The sequence below is a fragment of the Hesperophylax consimilis genome, chromosome 2 (assembly GCF_061612785.1).
Source record: "Hesperophylax consimilis isolate HC1 chromosome 2, BYU_Hcon_1.0, whole genome shotgun sequence".
Lineage (NCBI taxonomy): Eukaryota > Metazoa > Arthropoda > Insecta > Trichoptera > Limnephilidae > Hesperophylax > Hesperophylax consimilis.
Genome location: NC_142837.1, coordinates 14,854,566 through 14,875,267, shown reverse-complemented (window position 1 = coordinate 14,875,267; position 20,702 = coordinate 14,854,566). Strand labels below are relative to the sequence as shown.

General features: G+C 36.1%; 2 protein-coding genes across 2 annotated transcripts in view; one reads left to right on the top strand and one right to left on the bottom strand.

Moving 5' to 3' along the window:
* Positions 1 to 20,702, top strand: part of LOC149425722 (gonadotropin-releasing hormone receptor-like) — a 627,687-nt gene that overhangs the window by 423,659 nt on the left and 183,326 nt on the right. The window contains exon 5 of the mRNA XM_089646095.1: positions 19,179 to 19,366. Within this exon, the coding sequence (XP_089502221.1) occupies positions 19,179 to 19,366 (188 nt within the window). The remainder of the gene's footprint in view (positions 1 to 19,178; positions 19,367 to 20,702) is intronic.
* LOC149425725 (uncharacterized) lies at positions 5,864 to 7,869 on the bottom strand. The gene is made up of 4 exons (XM_089645660.1): positions 7,718 to 7,869; positions 7,232 to 7,500; positions 6,583 to 6,651; positions 5,864 to 6,000 (listed from the first exon to the last, which is right to left on the bottom strand). Exons 1-4 carry the CDS (start codon positions 7,867 to 7,869, stop codon positions 5,864 to 5,866), a joined length of 627 nt encoding a protein of 208 aa, XP_089501786.1.

Sequence of the window (20,702 nt, the reverse complement as noted above, 5' to 3'; positions counted from 1 at the left end):
TTAACCCAGTTAATATAGTTTTTTTTCATAACTTCCATGACTTTATATAACTTTTTAAAGATATGATGAATTACCATTTTCATGATTTATTCGGTCACCATTCTCATACGTGGGCTGGCGTGAAAAATATTTTATTGTTAACATTTTTAAATTTTTTTTTTTATTTATTTTATTTTATTTATGTACAAAAAAAATTTACAACATTACAGATACTTTATCTAACTAATTGTAAAAGTACCATTTTCACAGTGAGAATGTAGCGCCAAAAACCTTTCAAAATCATTGAATTTTCCGAAGAATATGTCGAAATTTTTATCTTATATATTTAAATAGCGTATCCCTCTTCCCACGAGCGAATTCGGGTACAGATTTGTAAGACTCAATCGGCAATATAATATGTTATGGTGACGTGCCCGAGAATGAGACTCTGGGACAAATAAATTGATTTGCGCCAGAATCTCACCGTTAGAGACGAGGCCATTGATTAATTGAAAGAAATATTTTAGCAACGCAAAAAATCTACGAGTTTCTAAAGAATGGTAGTTAGTCATACCTAGAATAAATCTCGATGGATATAAATTTGCATATGTTCCATAGAGGCGTAAAAATAAAAAACGTAGGATTTTTTTATGAAAAGAGTTCATAATGTTTAAAATATAGGATGCTTCAAATGGGGCCCAGATAATACAATTCGACTCTAGTACACTTAGCATCAGTGAGTTGTAAAGTAGCTTAGTTGTTAGTGGGTTTTAAAATGAGCGTGAATTGCTTATGACAAAGCCCAGCAGTTTATATGCTCTGTTGCATAAGTCATTTGTGTGCTGGTGGAATGTCATTTTGCTGTCAAAAGTAACCCCTAAATCTTTTATTTGACTAAAGCGATGAAAAATGTTATCGTTTATTGAATATTCAAATTAGATCGTCTGTTTTGAAAAGTGAAAGAGACTACATTGTGAAACAGACTACATTGCTTTTAGGTGCACTGAAGCTTAAGCATTTTGGAGGAGGCCCACCACTTCCCCGCCCTTTTTTAGGTACTGATGGTACCCCTTCAGAGCTCTCGCAAGGACGCTAATTTTTTTGAAAAAACGAGTCTACATTTAAAATTTCAAAACAAGACCTCCAAAATTTCCATGCATACGATGTTATTCGCAGTATGCAAGTGCTGTGTTTTAATAATTTTAGTAAGTTCTATTCTACTTGGTTAATATAATAAAAAGACATTTACAAAATGTCAACAATAGGTAGAGATGAATTAAAATAATACACAGCCACCTACAAAAAGAACAAAAAAGAAAAATGGTAAAGTATGCGCCTCTTTCTGTGGTGAAGGGGGTGTCGATACCCACTAACAGGCAGACCTAGGGAGAGAAAGCTGGGCGTTGGATTGGCTTCACGAGAATCAGGTTCCGCGCCCCTAAGCCAGGAAACCGGTTGTGCTTCGACGAGAAGTGTGAGTTGGGGTTGGGAATATCCCGAAGACCATGAGGAGAAAGCGTCGGAATACCTGGAGGCAGGGCGGAAGGTCGCCAATCCACGTTCGGCCCATCCTCAGTCCAGTTCCTGACCTCAGAGGAGGCGCTGCGAGCAGACGATGACACAGATCCCTCATCGTGATTTGATCTTGAAGTTTGATATGCACGGACGAGGTCTTCTGTCACCCCAGAGTTGGGGTACGCCGGACTGACACAAGAAAAATATAAGTTCAGTGCTACTACCAGCAAGCAGGTCACTCTATAGTAGAAAAGAAAGAACAAGATACAAAGCAGTGTATAAAAATAAAAGAAAATCTTTAAAAAAAATTATAAACAGAATCAGTCTGTTACAAAATATCCAAAATAACCTGCAATAAGAGATAGAAAGTAAACATTAGATGCAAATAATAAACATTAAGTATAATCAGGAACAGAAAATTTGTAGAATGCTAATTAATACAGTAAATAAACAGAAAGAAAAGAAAAAAAAAACAGTTATAAATATGTACATGAAAACAATTGTCTCGTAGTCCATTGTGTCCAGGAGCAACACCTGGCGTTAAAGCTATCGATTTTAGTCTAGTACTCGACTCTAAGATCAGACCATCTCTCAACCCAGATCTTTGTATACTTCCTCAGACACTCGAAATTCACTTTGTTCGAGACGAGATCGGAGTTCCAAACCGGTCTCGTTGTTACTTCCAAACCGGCCAATAATTCATCTCTTGCATCCATCATAATCTCACAGTGCCACAAAATGTGCTCAGCGGTTTGATCAGAACTACCACACGCGCAGTTTGGATGTGGGGACAGGGAGAGTCTGTGTAGTCTCCCCCTGTGTGAAGCTTAAGCAGTTAATTTTTCCCAGTTTGCGACAGAGTTCACATCGATTTGTAAGAGGACAAAACTGAACTCTTTTAAAATAAAATTGTTGAAGGCCAACTCGTTTGAAATGTAACATGAACCTGTTGTTAACAAAGTGATGAAACGAAAACAAAAAGTTTTTGTTTCATCACTTTCCATGACTTTATATAACTTTTTTAAGATGTGGTGAATTATCATTGTGATGATTTATCCGGTCACCATTGAAAATTATTGACCTATCTCTAAACTATGTATCTTAAGTAAAATCATGGAAAAAATCGTATATGACCACCTTTTTAACCTATGCAAAAATACTATTACTAGCCCCCACCAACATGTTTTTTTTCAAGGCAGATCTGTTTAATCGAATCTAGGACAGTTTACTGATTTTGTTCTGAACTCTATGGATATTGGGAATCAAGTTGATTCCATTTACACAGATTATTCAACGGCATTTGACAAAGTAAATTACGACATACTATTACATAAGCTCTTGAAAATCGGTGTATGTGGAAATCTTCTGAGATGGTTCTCTTATAATGTTAAAATAGAAGTCAGGCTGTTGCTTTAAAATATTACATGTCACAAATTATAACTTTTCCCTCAGGGGTACCTCAAGGTTCCTATTTCGGGCCTCTCTTGTTTACATTATATATAAACAATATAAAACGTGTTATTTGTCATCTTTTTTTCCTATTTTACGCAGATGACATAAAATTATATTAACTTAATGACTCCACAGATGACTGCAACCTGTTTCAAGAAGACGTAAGCAAAATTCAACAATATTGCAATAACAATCAACTTTACATAAATACAGACAAGTGTAACGTTATTAAATTTACACGTAAAAAACAGACGATTAATTATCATTACAAATTAAACCATGTGCCACTACAATGAGTAGAATCAATTAGATATCTTGGAGTACTGCTAGATTCTAAAATATTATTGAAGAACCATATTTAACATATTTAAAAAAAGGCTTTATTAAATGATTTATTATACGCATTACAAAGCCTTTCACTATAGCACACACACTAATTCTGCTATATATGTTATATGTGAGGTCACAACTCAAATTTGCCTCAGTCATTTGGAATCCTCAATATCAAACATACATTGATCGTATTGAAAATATCCAATACAAATTTATTAAACACCTATCATATCGCTTTAGCGATCATTGGTTTGACTCTACCACTTTATATAAACGTAGAAAAAATTTTGATGCCCTATTCTTATACAAAATCGTGAAAAGTCTTGTTGATTCATCATATCTGCTAAAAAAGATGCATTTCGTTGCCCTGAATACAACACCAGATCGAACGACTTATTTAGAACACCACAATGTAAAGCCAAATATGCGAGAAACTCTTTAATAGGACGTATCTGTAAAACTCATAATGACTTACGAGATGTAGACATTTTCAAGTGTAATTTGAAAACATATAAAACTTAACTTACTAAACTGATAACTTAATTTTTTTATTTTGTGATATAATCCTATCATCTTAGTTTATTTTATTGTTTTTTTATTATAATCATGCGAAAACTGTATTACTACTAACTGTTTTTAATTATTCTTATAAGATTTAATAATTCTCGAAAATGTTTATGCTTTATATTTCTTTGTCATTTATAAATATATTGTATAGGTGCAAACATTAAATCAACGACTAGAATTGATGGATCATTATTGGTCTAATATTGAAAATAATTGCTGTTTATGCCAAATATATAAATGACTTTTTTTTCCTAATAAAATAAAATTAAAAAAAAAATACTACTTCCTAAAAGTCGTTGAATCTCTTTTGATAAGTTATAGAGCCATGTGGGAGATTCGAATTAAGTTTGCGAGGTCTTAACATTTTTGATATGTTGCGTCATGGTTGGTCCATCCGATTCATTAGAACACCGTAAAACCGCTAGGCTCTTTCTGATCTCAGTTACCTTTACCCTACCTTCATCATCCCCGAAGATAACAGAGGCCTTGAGAGATCTTTTTTTCAGTTATCCTGTCTGTAGTTATTAGAAAAAATCTTCATTAAGTTCAATGCATAATGATTTACTTGCATCTTATAAAATGTATCATCCGTATTTATGACCGTCGCCATCAATCAGAATTTTTTTGTTTTTTTTATTTATTATTTATTTTACAATTTAAACCTGCTTAACTACTTTTGCAGTTTGTCAGCAGGTACATACAGGCAACACTTCATACTCATGACATGACACGGTTAAGTTAACATAACACGTTTAAGTTAATATAACACGTTTAAGTTAATATAACAGAATAGAAAAAATGAAAATATTGTAGTAGTAGCTTTATGGTTCCATGATAACTCAACACAGTGACTATTCAACACACCTTTAAAAAGTTATATAAAGTAATAAAAAATTAGATATCTTGGGCACAATGTAGTTTAGAGTTCTTTCTCCGTGCTTATTGGTACATTTCGGAACTACTAATCCATCATTTTGAGTGAATCTTGTGTTATATTTATGGTAGATTCTTTCCTTATACAAGAAATCCGACGATATAATTTGTTGACTTATCCACTCGAACGATCGCGCGTCAAAAAACTTTTTTCTCCGATTGCTCGCGGTTTTTTGGCGACGATTTTGAATATTTTCCGCCAACATTAAAAAAATCAAACCTCCGAATTTTAATACGAAGACATAAAACTGATTGTAGTGCTATACAGCCAATGAATTTACCTATATTTAAATAATTATTCTATATTTTTAGAATTGATAGATAAATTATTAAAAAATCTTAAACTTTATTAATGCGCGAAATTAGCGTTTTTGTGATTTGAAATTGCCGCCAAAGATTTTAAAAAAGGCATCCACAGGTTTGCCCATTTCGTCGGTATTGAAAGTTGGTCCTGGCGTGCCTGTGAAAGTCTCCCTTATCCCAGTGAAACGTAAGATATCATTAGACCAATCGAAAGAGTAACCTTCAGGCGTCAGAATCGAACGCATTGCCTCACTATCTACCTGGTCTTGTCTACTAAAGTCTATATCCATAGCGGAGTTAGGTGAAACGTTGATAGTATTATGATAAGGTATTGGTGGCATGCAGAAGGTATCCTCATCGCTCTCTTCGTGGTCGACGTCGCTCGTTTCGTCATCCTCGTCGCTCGATCTGTCCATATCTGAATAGCCAGGTACTTTTCCACCTCCCTCTTCCACACCTCCTTCCTCTCCCCGCTACCTTCAGCCTCACAACATACCCCGATTGGGGATGCCATAGTCTCACTGGCTCCAGCTGAGGCTCTTGTGAGGTATTCATATAAAAAAAAAAAGTTAATCAAATACTTGAGGCGGGCAATGTCAGGAGTCAGAATAGCACAGTCAGGTAGGTATGGAATGAAAAAAAGAGTATCATTAGACTATCATTATCATAAGACTAATATAAGACTAATAATAAGTATCATTAGACTAATCGAAAGAGTAACCTTCAGGCGGCAGAATCGAACGCATTGCCTCACTATCTACCTGGTCTTATCTACTAAAGTCTATGGCCATAGCGGAGTTAGGTGAAACGTTGATAATATTATGATAAGGTATTGGTGGCATGTATCCTCATCGCTCTCTTCGTGGTCGACGTCGCTCGCTTCGTCATCCTCGTCGCTCGATCTGTCCATATCCATTTCTGAAACAACAGAAAACCCAAATTAATTTAATGTGTCTATATTACGATAACCCACTGCCTCTGGTACGGCTTATGACTCGCAATACGATGGTCGCGGGATCAAATCAAATAAATTTTATTTTAATAATTAGTGTTATTTTCACACAAAATTCATTAAAAATAATATATATTATATTTGCGGCACGTTCCAGAGTGGAAGATACCCATAGTATCGCCCTGGTGTAAGACCCCATTCAGAATTGAAACGTTTCTTGAAATGGCTTTAGCCGTGTTTGGTGACCAGTTCTGAATAGCCACACCTCCTTCCCCTCCCCGCTACCTTCAGCCTCACAACATACCCCGATTGGGGATGCCATAGTCTCACTGGCTCCAGCTGAGGCTCTTGTGAGGTATTCATATAAAAAAATAAATAAAAAGTTAATCAAATACTTGAGGCGGGCAATGTCAGGAGTCAGAATAGCACAGTCAGGTAGGTATGGAATGAAGAAAAGAGTGTGTGTGCCAAGATCGAGTTGCATGGTGGTTAATCCTCTCTGCCTACCGAAATGGCGTGAAGGTAAGTTAGTTAGTTTTATAACTCACGGTTTCCAAGTACAGACTCTTCTTGTACAGCTGCCTCGTCCACGTTACTGTTTCTGCCCATGTCTGACTCTGAAATAAAAGAAAACACAAATTTACAGTAGAATTTGGATATAATGACTTTGCATTTAACGGTCTACTGTTTTAAGTGACGATAATGTAAACTCTAGTAAGGTTTCATAGCTTTTAGTAGGAAAACGTATCCGTTTAAAGTGACCAACTACGTAAAGCGACCTATTTTAATGATAATTTGTCCGGTTACAAAACCCACCTACCAATACAGCCTCGCTTTTAACTAGGAAGCTCGACACAATGAGTCCCGTGAAGCGAAAGTGTTTTTTCAATTTAAGAAAAAAATGCTGTATTACACCGTTTAGAAGCCGGTGAATCAAATGTAATCCTCGCAAAGAAGTTCGGCATGTCTTATTTCTCACTCTGCAATACCCGTTACAGAAAAAAAAAGATGTGTAATGATGCATCCACGTCATAACAACAATACATTTTGTATGTTTGTTATGTGGAATTTTTAAGTACTATGCTTATTTCCTGCCAATATACCAACAGTGAAACTGTGCTAGGGATATCAATATAAAATATAGATAATTGATTTTATATTGAGCCCCTGGTATGACATTTCAAAAAATAAACTCACCGTTCCCAAACGCCGACAATTCTTCGTAGAATGGCACGTCCACCCACAGCTCGCTATGATAGCCGGCCTCCGGAGAGAAGAGTTCCCCACTCCGCGATGTCCCAGGTAACGGCTCGGGAGATGCTGCACGGATAGGCATAATTGGTGCATTGGGAGCCGTTGATTGGGTCTGTGCGGGAGTGGACATCCACGGTGGTGGTACGGGTCGTGGCAACGGTGAAGGCGTCCCTTGTGAAAAGGGACACGTTGTTCTCTCCGGAGATGGAATTCTGAAAACATTTACATAAATCATATAAATTGTTCTCATTCACGTGTGAAACAGTATGTACAGTATGTAAATAAACAATAAAATTAGAACTCTGTAAAATATGCACTGAATGTGCCAAATGCACAGAGCGCTGATCTTACCAACTCTCACTGTAAGAGTGGAACGCTGTCAGGAAAAAACAATAATATTGTATCAAGCATCTAAATACGATTACTTACTTTTGTTTAGTTTTTCTTGGAGGTGCGGTAGGGAGCAAAATGCGCGCCGCCTGCTTCTTGAATTTTCGGCTTTCCAGCTCTAGCCGGAAGGAAGCAGGCAGGGCCCTAACAGCCTTTAGGGCCTTGACGCGATCCTCTCGCACCAGTAGCATAGCAGGGTCGCTGTTTAAATAAATACAAATATATGATGAGTTCAACGGCCACAGCAAAGTACTTTCATAAAAAAACATTAAAAAATACTAACACTCCAGACGAGGCTGCAATTGCAGCTCTGCGTTGACGTCCACGTGCAGGTAGTCCGGCACCAGCTCGTACCCCACCTCTCCCTCTTCCTCTGCCTCCTCTTGCAGTCAGCACCACTCTATATATTTTAAATTGAAAACACTTAATGTAAGTACTTAAATGTTTAAATTTTGTTAAATATTGCACTAATATAAAATTTGAAAATAATTATTGGGTCGTGGAGTGCTCCTTTTCCCTGGACGACAGCTGTTTCTGCACAAATTTGGTAAAAGTAAACAAATTAATTAATTATACAACTAAATTACTAAATTTTTATTGTGTGACGAAGGCTTTACACCATTTTACATGTAAAAAAGAGTCAACTTTTTGACATATGACTTAAAATAATTGGTTAGCAAATATCTGTATTAATAATGAACCAATTCAAATAAAACTTATATAATATATCTCTTTTTTTTGAATCAGTGTGATGGAATATCTATATTTCAAATGCGCGAGTGCAGTATTTAAGACATTATTGTAAATCAAAAACAGATGACGTCTTCAGTTGACGTATTCTTACACAAAAACTTCAACCAAAACAATATATTAGAAACAAACGAAATAAAAACGCATTTCAAAGATAGATAAGTCAATCATGATTACACAGATATATAATTATGCGTTAAAAACCCAATAAATTAATTACTTACGGCATTTTAGGAAGAGACCAAAATTTCGTGAATGTTGAAAATTTATAATTTTGTTTTTTGACAGGACGCCATAAAAAAACCGCGAAAACTCGTTAAATAACACTTCAGAGACAACGGATAAGTTCATAGACAAAGAGAATATATTATCAGCTATTCGATAAAACAAGTAGCTGGCCATGGAAACGTTTTAAATAATTACAATAAATATTTTATGAATGGTAGAAAAATCGGTCCATTTTTGGACCGATATCGATCGCAGAAAAATAAAAGTGGTCGATTTTTCGACCGAAATCGTTCCAGTGGTTATGATATTATACAACAATAATCCTCTAACAGGTAAAACATTCAAAGACTTGTACATTATTTTGATGTTAGTTTTTATAGATTAAGTTGATGCCATACGTAGTAATGCAAAATCATGGTTTGAAAATTTGGTCGCCTAGAAATGTTTCAGATGCTTTAATTAAATACTACGAGTAGAATACATCTTGGCCTTTGAAATAATCGAGTATTTTTTAGATAAATCTTTTTATAAGAAAAAAATAAGGCATATGAAAACTGCTTTAAAGTTCAAAATCTCCTACTTACGAACCCATTTTCAGTTATGATTTTATTGTTTAATGTGGCAAATTAAGTTATTTATAAAATAAAAAGGCACTTCTTGGCCATGTTTTTTTCTTGCATAAATCAAAACAGGTGGATGGTGTTAAGCGGGAATTTAAACCTTATCGCCATCTACGTAAGGGTCATTATTGATAGCGCCTCAATTTAAAATTTTACACGACGTAGTTCATCGCTTTAATCATTTAATAATGGAGTTTTGTAACGTTTGCATATAGCTAATATTTGTTTTAAATGAATGTCCCCAAGACGTAATTCCATATCGGATAGTGGATTCGGCCAGAGATGAGTAGATTAATTTAAAAATACTTATTGGCAAGAAGTATTTTATTTTATAAATCCTACTATAGCTATAGCCCGTAAAAGTTTACAAACATTAGTAATGTGTACATCCCATTTCATCTAGCAGACACTCGTTACACCCAGACATACATATTTTCGACAAATTCAATGGTTTCACAGCAACAGGGCTGTGCAACATGTTTATGTATGCAGTCAAATGTGTGTGTATGCAGTGAATGCGTGGCGTGTGGAGATCTGTGCATGATTTTAGTTTTTTTAGCATTTATTATGAGGCCCGCGTAATGAGACCATTTCAGTAGGGCATTGGAATCAAGCTGCATAAGGTTAATTGCAGTAATCAGGTCTTAGTGTGATATTACGAGTGCCGCATCGTCTGCATACATGAAATGTTTAACGAAGGAAAACAATCTACTCATAATTGAAACACATAATATAATATAAAGGGTTGGCCCTAAAATTGACCCTTGTGCGACACCTTTATTTGTTTGATAATTTTTTTTAGAATTTTTACTGATAATTTTCGATTTGTTAGTAATTTTTTTAATAAAACTAGCAACTCTCCTCTGATTTCTATTTCCTCCAATGTTCCTAATAGTTTTTTTTGTATCGATGGTATCAAAACTATTTTTGGAAAAAAATAAAATTAAAATTTTAGAAAAAGTAAAAACTGTTTTACTTTGTTCATACAATTCCTTAAAATTCTTTTTATTTTAACCGTATAATATATTGCAATCTTATTCCTCCAACAAGCTATGCCAATTAAAAATATGAATATTTTTGTCGATTTTGTTTTGAGATAAAATCGAAATATATTCTCCTTCTTCTTTCTCTTTCTCCGTTCTGTAGCTTTTTTCCTTGCACTATATTTAAAACTAACTGCGGTTATAAAATAATAAATATCTGCTAAAGTGATATTTTTACACACACATGAGGAAAAAATATCGGTTTGTTGGCAACCGTTGTTAAATCGAACAAATATATGATCTAAACAAGTATGTGTAACTTTTCCCATTACTGTACTGAAGCGCCCTTCGTGGCAGCAGGACGCGTCCTAACGCTTCCTCCAACAGTTTTGTGTTTTTTCTAGCATTTTCAAGGGAAATGAGGCAACATCCCTTTGAAATTATTTTTAAAATCAATCAATCAACATTTGAACTTAAATAAAAATAAACTTAATAATTATTAGAACTTTATAATATGTGATTTGAGTGCAGTGTTTTAAAAGTGAATATTCTGAAATTTGCTCAAAAATATTGGACATTCGAAACGAACGGCGATCGGTCAATGCACTCCAGATGTTTTCAACAAAATTCTCGGAAACTGGGCAAGCTTGGACCCTGCAAGTTTTTTTACCAAGCCCAGGATTTATTACCCCAACCGTTGCTTTTTATTGCGGACAGAATGCACCACTTCAACAATTACCAGGAACAGGATTACATGGAGATAAATGATGGACTTGCCGAACGTCACAGCAGTGCTGCCAGGGTCTCTTATCTATGTAAGGTGTCAGCGCTTTATTAGCAGCAGATACATACCTGGACGCTGTTGTTGGACGCGGTGGACTCTCTTACTGCAGCAGCTGGTCCAGTTCCTTCACCACTTAGGATTCTTGCTGCAGAGCCTCCATCTTCTATCTTCGTAGAACGTCACAGCGGTGCTGCCAAGGTCTGGTATCTGTGAGAGGATAGTGTGTCAGCGCTTTATTAGCAGCAGACACATACCTGGACGGAAGACGAACCTCGTGCTGGCACTGTTGGTGGACGCGGTGGACTCTTTCGCTGCAGCAGCTGGCCCAGTTTCACCACCTAGGATTCTGGCTGCAGAGTCTCCATCTTCTATCTTCGTGTCACCTGTTCCTATACTTCATTTTACTTAACTTAACTTCACTCTATTTTTGTAATATTTATATTTTCTGTAATACCTGCATAAACTGTAAAGCGCCCCTGAGGTGATATCTCACAAAAGCGGCGCTATACAAATTATCCAATAATAAATAAATAAAAATTGCCTCCCTTGTTACGTCGCAGATGAATCTACTTAAATAATAATCAGACATTATATTTTCGAATGTTATAATGAGTTGGTTTTGGCAATTTAACAAGTCTAGGTTAATATCTGGTTTAAGCTAAACATTTTCTTTTTTATTTATGTTAGATAGGATTGAAGATATTTCCCTGAGAAATTGGGGTTGGCTGGAGTTTGGTGTGCGGTATATCGCTATTATGTTTAAGATATTCTTATATAGAAGTGTTACAAAGCCAAGTACACATTCAAAATAAATTATTTCTATTGCTTTTTGATGAAATGTAAGTTCGTCTCGAACATATAGCAATATACCCCCTCCCGATTTTTGTGTTCGGCAATAATTATATCTTTTGAAGTCAGGAATATTATAAATGCAGACAAGATCTGGTTTCGGCGGCTTTTGGGCAGTTTATCCGGGCGTGACCTTCACCTGTACAGTGTCCACATCTTTGTTGTTCCATGCGAAACTTGAAGGAATGTCCGATCATTTGGCACTTGGAGCACACTGTAAGGCCAATAAAATCACGAACAAGGCACACATTTCAGTCCACAAATACGCGTCCTTGCTTTATCAGTGCATGTCTAAGATATGTGTGGACCACGTAGATTCTATGGCATGTAAGTCCAGTTGGAGGGCCGGCTAGATGACTAAGTTTACATTTTTTTACTGTTTTGTTTGTCTCCTCGATGTTTTGTAATCCATTTAGTGCACACTCGAGTTTAGTCAAACAACTCCCTTGGAACGTTAAAGAAGATGACCCTTGGTAGTCTTTCGTTGGGATTTGGGCGCTCAGGGTCACAGATCCGGTAAATATTTCCGATCTTAATATCCTCTCTTGTTCCGCCACACTAGCCGTTTGGATGATAACTCCTTATTTCTGATATTTTTTACTCAGGTAATTCGTACTCCTAGCTGAGATGATTTCAGTTCAGCCCTGATAATTTTTTTTGTTTCCTCGCTGTTTTCTACCGATGATTGTTTTGTAAAGAAACAAACGGATGGCCTCGGTTTACCTACAAGGACAGTCCAAACACGATAATGGTGGAGGTAAGTTCACCCTTTTACTCGCAACCTCAGCAAAAGATAAACTCGCCTGTATAGCCTCTGCCACTCTTTTCGAATAATTTTAGATTTGAGTTGCTTATTTTTATTTTTTTATTTATAAATTCACGCCCAGCAAGGCTCTTACATGTTAATTTCTATTTTTTTTTACAAAGAACACAACAAATCAAAAAGAAAACAAAGTCAAAGTAAAATCGAAAATCAAAATCAAAAAGAAAATGGAAGACATAATAAAACACAACCTCTTAAACAAAAATAATGTCAAAACGAAATAAAGTGGAGCTACTTAGTTTATATAGTTAAATTATATTTTATTTGATATTCTTTTTTCTGAAATAAATTGGGTAATGACTTGTTTATATTTGGTAAATGATGTGTTGAATATATCAACAATATCTTTATAGTCACTACCCAAATTTTGTATACGGTGAACGGGAGTATAGAATTGAGATTCTGTGTTGGAGTTATCACAATAGAACGGTAGATAATGCCTTAATGTTGGTTTGCGAGGTATATGTAAAGAAATCAAGTACCTACAGGGTTTTCCAATAAGAGGTGTTATTTTGATATTCAATCGTAAAAAATCAATGGTTTCGTTTCTTGTGTGGCACGTAGCGCCGTCTTGTTGAAAGCAAACGTTGTTCAGATCAATACCATCCAATTCCGGCCATAAAAAATCATAAATCATCTCCCGATAGCGCAATCCATTCACCGTAACTGTTGCTCCAGCCTCATTTTCGAAAAAGTAAGGTTCAATGACTCCGTCGGACCATCAACCGCACCAAACAGTCACACGTTGAAGATAGAGAGGCTTTTCAATAATAACTCTTGGGTTTTCCGAGCCCCAGATGCGACAATTTTGCTTGTTGGCGAAACCACCGAGGTGGAAATGGGACCCATCACTCAAGATGATTTGCATTAGATTCACTCAAGTGAATTTTAATAATTTTAATGCGTTGTTGAAATGACGTAGTTTCTACTTTTTTTTAAAAAATCACCGCACCGCATTGATTTGGTGCGGTGAGGAAGAAGAGCCGTCAACCACGGTTTGAATTGTTCTTCCCCTCAGAAAGTCCGTAATCCAACTATGCAGGGTTGTGTGGATCCCATACGATGGTAACTTCCCGATAAGCGCCCGGTGCCAGACTCTGTCAAAGGCTTTAGAGATATCCAACCCAACGGTTTGAGTTTCACCAAAACGTTCCATGTACCGCACACGATCGGTTTCGACATAAATCATTCACCTCGTCATTTTCATGTTTTATCGCCATCTTTTCTGATAGTTTTACTTTATTTTGGGCTATTGATAATACAAGTTCCCTTTTTGCAAGTTTCTCTCTACAAAATTAGTTGCTAAAATGCTAAAATGATAACATAAGACGCCATTTGCAAAAATTATAGCATTTTCCGATAGGATAACATCGATGTGTTTAACACGCACCTAGCTAAATTCACAGCATTCGTAAAAAATGACACTGCATCTTATGCCATATGCTTAATCAAAAACTTAATATTTCATAATTTTTTTATTTTTCATTATTAGATCATCACATTTCCTCTTTTACCTTTGGTAAGTTCAAATTTGAAAAAAATCACTTCCTCAATGATGTTATTGATGTCCATTAAACATTAAATGTAAACTTTAGAAATATATCATTAAAACACTTTTCGTCATTTAAAGATGTACTGTATCAGAATTGTTTGTATTAGGTATGTTGTAATGTATTTTTCTGTTGTGGTTTGTTTTGTCGTTATTTTATTGGTCAATGACATAATTACTTTTATCACTGTCATATATACACGTATAAAGACTGTTTATAACGCTAATAAATAAAATAGGGCGATGACAATGCAATGTTTCAATTATTAATTTACGTTTTATTTAATGTATAACCCTATCAAGTATAGATTTACACTGGGCAACCATAGCTTCTGTACCTGAAATAATGGACCTCGGAATAATCTTTGATACCAAATTATCACATATTATTAGTACGTGAATATCAAACGGTTTCAAAAATATCCATACTTTCCAAATATTTTATACCATTCTCGTTAGAAGTCACTTTGAATACAACTCCTCTTTGTGGTACCCTTCCTACAACAATCGTGGAATTTACATTTTTTTACATTAACTCCACACAAGAAATTCCGTGTAGAGGGTCTTTTTACGTAAAAGAAGAAGAGAAAAAATTTCTGGGGAGGAAAAGGCGAGGAATTAGTAGAAATATGAGGTCAATGTATCCTGGAGTGACTCGTATGTATCCATCCCTCCCAAGGCGGTGCAAGGCGATGGGTCTAGAGAGTTTGGCTGGAGATATCAAAGGGTCTCCTTCAACCAGTATATACCGATCCGGCCCACTTCGCAGCAAACCTCACCCACGAACTCGGGCACCCCTGCTAAGTTTCCAAATGCACCAAACCACTTGGTGATCTATGGCAGCGGTGTTGGTTATCCAATAACTAATTCCAGCGGCGGCGGTACCCGAACCCGACTCCCAGATTAAGAGAATCGATTGATGTATCTATACTAGTCAATGCGAGAATCTAAAGAAAATCTCAGAACAATTCATTTAACAATAAAAATATGTACACTTGTTTTAGACCACTTTAATTTTAATTACACTCTATCGGTATTGGAAGCACCCTTCCTTCGTCAGGAAAATATTAAAACTAACCTAAGATACAAAATATTGACAATTTTTTATTATTTTATTTTTATGTGTTTGATTGGGAGGAAAACGAACAATAGAACACCTAGAATTTTTTTTTGTATATATCTGTCAATATTTTGTATCATAAGTTAGTTTTAATATTCTCCTGACGAAGGAAGGTTGCTTCCGAAACCGGTAGACTGTAATTAAAATTTAAAAAATCTTAACAAGCTTAACACAGTATAGATCTTGGATTCTCGCAGGAAAGAAATTGAATCTACATCTCGGAACACATAACTCCAAAAGGCAAATTTCTATTGGCCCAGAGAAAAAAAAATTGCTAGAGATCATCAATTCAAATACACATGGGTAAAATCTGGCCGAATCTTACTTAGGCAGACCGACGACTCGAACATAATATCAATACACAATGAAGGAGATATTGAACGAGTGAAACGCCAACTTATATGACTAACGATACACGGTATGCCTATATTTAATGTCATCATGCACACACTTCCAAGTACCACCACTCTATACCTTTTTAACCACTAAAAACATATTTTAATTAACGATAGCATTACTATCATTACACGTAACTGTAACTTACTAAATCCAAATTATCCAGGCTTATTTTTTCCTAGTCTTGCCAACATCGTAATCCTTTCAATCACACCACTCTTATTATCTATAAATATACAAAAACAGCATAATATAGCCACAATTCTTACTTTCTAAATATTACTTAATGATTATATTTTTCTATTACAATAGTCTTTATGTAAACATTGCTTATTACCCTGCAATACCAAAATATTATTTATATACAATTGAATTTGACACTGAGTACCAGAAAGTCACCACTTACACTAATAAAAATGTCATTGAACTCTGTTATGACAGAACTATGTATAGATACTGTAATAATTTCTCACTACCATTATCATTTGTAAACACCTATGGCACCACTTACTCAAATAATTCCTATAATTTTACCAGGTTCATCCATAAATACAAAAACATCATAGCTTTAACCACAAGTGAAACTAACCCTTCACACATCAGTGCTCATAACCACAACAAGTCATATGTACACCACTTACCCTCAACACCAACGCGTACGTTCCTTACTAGCGTAACTCTGATTATACATGTAATCCATTCCACCATTATAATTATCTACATTGTTATAATCAAACAAATAAATCTCATACTTTCATTGCATTTAATAACCATTACGATTGTAGATCTTCTATGTTTACTTACTTTTCTAATTAATGTTATTCTCTCAAGAACTGTAAAATTCACCCTCCATAACACAGGGTCATCCCTAGCATGGAGGGTGAAATATCACAAATACCATATGTACCCTCTAAGTATTATAATCAATTCGAATATTATCGTCAAAAAATAGAAATGATCTACTTTTATTATTGACCTATAGCTGTACACCGCCACCCTTTGTTGTGGCTTAACCTGTCTGTACAGATTGAGAAACAATAGCGCGTTTTTCTTTTACGTCTAACAGATGGCGCTGTTTAAAGAAGACGCATTTTATCTTCACAGTTGACATTAACATAAAGGCAATGTTGTATTATATGTATATATAAATATACTTGAACTTGTAACTCTTTTAGTGAATAAGGCTTATAAAAGATTTTTCACGAGTTTATACAAATATTTATATTCCAGCAAAATATCAGTAAAGGATTGCCCTAACGACAGATATTTTAAATGTCATTGCCGGCAACCCGGGCGTTTATTGTTTTGTTATTCCTTGTACCTACTCAAAATGAGTTGGAAAAAACCTAGATTATTTAGCTGTTCCATTCAAAGGCATTTTTTGTATCAAAATAATAACATATACCTTTTTTCACACTCATAAATAAATACAATACACAATACATATGATGCCAATTTTTTAAACCACTACCTACATGAAGGTATGACTTACCTATTCTGTACTGATGACACATTCATCACAGACAGAGAACAACCACTACATGTAGGTACCTATTCTATCCTGATGACACATTTTTCACAGAATGAATTTATTGTTATCCCGTTTTAAAGATTTAAATACTGTGTGTATATGTTAGCTATATTTTTAGCAATACTTTTACTAGATGATACGTTTTTTATACATAAACAAAAACAATGTTTCTAATAAACCTATGTGCTTGCATCAATTCGTTAGGGACTAATTTTACACATAAATAGCACTATGGTAAAGCAAGACAAAAAATAGTTACATTAATCAATTGATCTGCTAAACTGCCAACCTTTGTATAGAACACACTTGTATTACTTAGAAACGCAAAACGGCCATATAATTTGACCTCTTTCTCGCACACAACACGTGTATCACTGCACAATAGATACTTTTTAAAGAGTTAAAGACTTCCACACGAATTTCTCTAATTGCAACTTTATTTTCATCGTGTATGGTCAAGGAAAGTCATGAAGAAGCTATTTGTGTTTTGATTTATTTTTTAGATTGCTTAATAGAAAAAAATCTTGAAAGTGGGGTGTATATGTGTAATAATCCGGTTACGAACTACGAGTTTGGTTTCAGTTATAAACCCATATTTTCCGCACTGCTTATGATTTGAATTGAAAAAGAAAATAATAAAAACCATTAACTTTGAATTCCTGAAATAAGGAATGTATTGGATTATCCGTAGGCTTTCATATTAAAATATTGTTTTGCTTTCTCAGGAAAGAACAAGACGAACATATTTTAACAGCGCACTTGGCTTGATTTTTCATAGACGTAGCAAGTTTATAATAATAATAATAATTTTTTATTCCAGAATGTCGGGAGGTTAGTGCAATCCCACACGTTCCATATATATAAACATATATTTTTTTTGTATAATAGATATAATAAATTAACAAATAAGGACAACTATGCAGAGTGTGGTCTTGAGTGCGCTTCTGCTCAGCGCTCACTCAGGAGTGGCGCTTGGTGCTGGTAGGCTGCGGTCACCAACGTGTTGGCGGAGGCCATTAGCCGCATCCTGGCTCCAGTGACCCGGTGTCTCATCAGGCCGGCAAATACATTCAGTCCTAGTTCCTTGAACATTGTCGATGCGCTGCTGTATCTTCGGTATCCAAATATGATTCTACAGGCGTCAATATATTGAATTCGGAGTCGTTCCATCGATTTCATTATACAATTATTATTTTGTGGACATTAAACAAAACATTTATAGGTGATAGAAGTCCCATTTTAAAATAGATTTTAATAAATCAGCAATACTAATTTTTCTCCGACTATGACCAGGGTTTCATGAATGTACAAATGCTGTCATTTATCAAACCCTATTTTATTTACAATAAAATATGTTAATTTGTTTTAGACCACTTTAATTTTAATTGCACTCTACCGGTTTCGGAAGCACCCTTCCTTCGTCAGGAGAATATTAAAACTTAAAATAGAAGGTTGGATAAAAAAATACTTATTTTCTTTATCTATTTTACGCCCATTGAGGCTTTTACATACATATATAACAATATTTATGAAATTATAATTGTAAATAGTGCAGGAAATGACTGCTTAAAACACTTGCCCAAAAATATATAAAAATAAAAATATGGTTGAATTTGATCCACACAATATGTAGGCACAAAATATAAAAATAATAAAATAAAAATCCAAATTATTTTTTTTCTTTCAGCCGATAAAATACCGTAAATGTCTCAACCCTTTAAATATCAGGAACCCAAATTTGTATGATGTTTGGGACCAAATTTGGTCTCCTAATAATTAAAGGGATGAATAGCTTTGTCAAAATATACCCCTACTTGATGAAAAAAAACAGTATTAAAAATATAATAAATCAATTTATTTGTTTTAGGTACATGTTCGACCGCGAGAGCGCCGAGAAAGTCGACAGCCGCCTACAGGACTTCTTTTTCATCATGGCCGTGTCCAACTCCTGCATGAACCCAATCGTGTACGGCTCCTACGCCACGAACTTCAGGCGCGAAACAGCTCGCTGGTGTTGCTGCTTCTTCTCGCGCTCGTTGGACCGCAAGTCCACAGGTGGGCGGAACACACATACCTTCCATTACTTTTCATCGTGACCGCGTCCAACGTGACTTAGCAGGGGTGCTCGGGTTCATGGAATAATGTTTTTGTCTAGGTCTTGGCGGCGGTTTTCCCAACTACTGCGTGGAGGATCGGATCGGGAGATACTGGTTGAGGGAGACCTTTTAACCTCTCTAGCCTTGCACCGCTGTGGGAGGGATGGATTCATACGTCTGTCACTCCTGGACTCATTCCTTCTCACCCCTCATACCTTTCCCCTTTCCATAACTTTGTTCTTCCTTCTTCCTAAAAAGACCCTCCACATAGCATTCGCAAAAGATTCTAAAAGTTTTGGGAAGGTTAAACGTATGAGGGATGGGTAGGAATCTATAGATCAGTGTGTCCAAGAGTGACGGACATATGCATATATCCCTCCCAGTACGGCGTTAGGCGATGGGTTGAGAGTTTGTGTCCAAGAGTGACGGACATATGCATATATCCCTCCCAGTACGGCGTTAGGCGATGGGTTGAGAGTTTGTGTCCAAGAGTGACGGACATATGCATATATCCCTCTCATTACGGCGTAAGGCGATGGGTTGAGAGTTTGTGTCCAAGAGTGACGGACATATGCATATATCCCTCCCAGTACGGCGTTAGGCGATGGGTTGAGAGTTTGTGTCCAAGAGTGACGGACATATGCATATATCCCTCCCAGTACGGCGTAAGGCGGTGGGTTGAGAGTTTGTGTCAAAGAGTGACGGACATATGCATATATCCCTCCCAGTACGGCGTTAGGCGATGGGTTGAGAGTTTGTGTCCAAGAGTGACGGACATATGCATATATCCCTCCCAGTACGGCGTAAGGCGATGGGTTGAGAGTTTGTGTCCAAGAGTGACGGACATATGCATATATCCCTCCCAGTACGGCGTTAGGCGATGGGTTGAGAGTTTGTGTCCAAGAGTGACGGACATATGCATATATCCCTCCCAGTACGGCGTTAGGCGATGGGTTGAGAGTTTGTGTCCAAGAGTGACGGACATATGCATATATCCCTCCCAGTACGGGGTAAGGCGATGGGTTGAGAGTTTGTGTCCAAGAGTGACGGACATATGCATATATCCCTCCCAGTACGGCGTTATGCGATGGGTTGAGATTTTGTGTCCAAGAGAGACGGACATATGCATATTTCCCTCCCAGTACGGCGTTAGGCGATGGGTTGAGAGTTTGTGTCCAAGAGTGACGGACATATGCATATATCCCTCCCAGTACGGCGTAAGGCGATGGGTTGAGAGTTTGTGTCCAAGAGTGACGGACATATGCATATATCCCTCCCAGTACGGCGTTATGCGA

What these genes read in the sequence shown, in the direction of transcription:
- LOC149425725 (XM_089645660.1), bottom strand. Translation starts at nt 7,869, where the DNA reads ATGCTACTGGTGCGAGAGGATCGCGTCAAGGCCCTAAAGGCTGTTAGG. An exon ending in ATTGTCGGCGTTTGGGAACG is followed by an intron (nt 6,652 to 7,231) that starts GTGAGTTTATTT and finishes CTTTTATTTCAG; the next exon opens with AGTCAGACATGGGCAGAAAC. An exon ending in AGAGTCTGTACTTGGAAACC is followed by an intron (nt 6,001 to 6,582) that starts GTGAGTTATAAA and finishes CTGTTGTTTCAG; the next exon opens with AAATGGATATGGACAGATCG.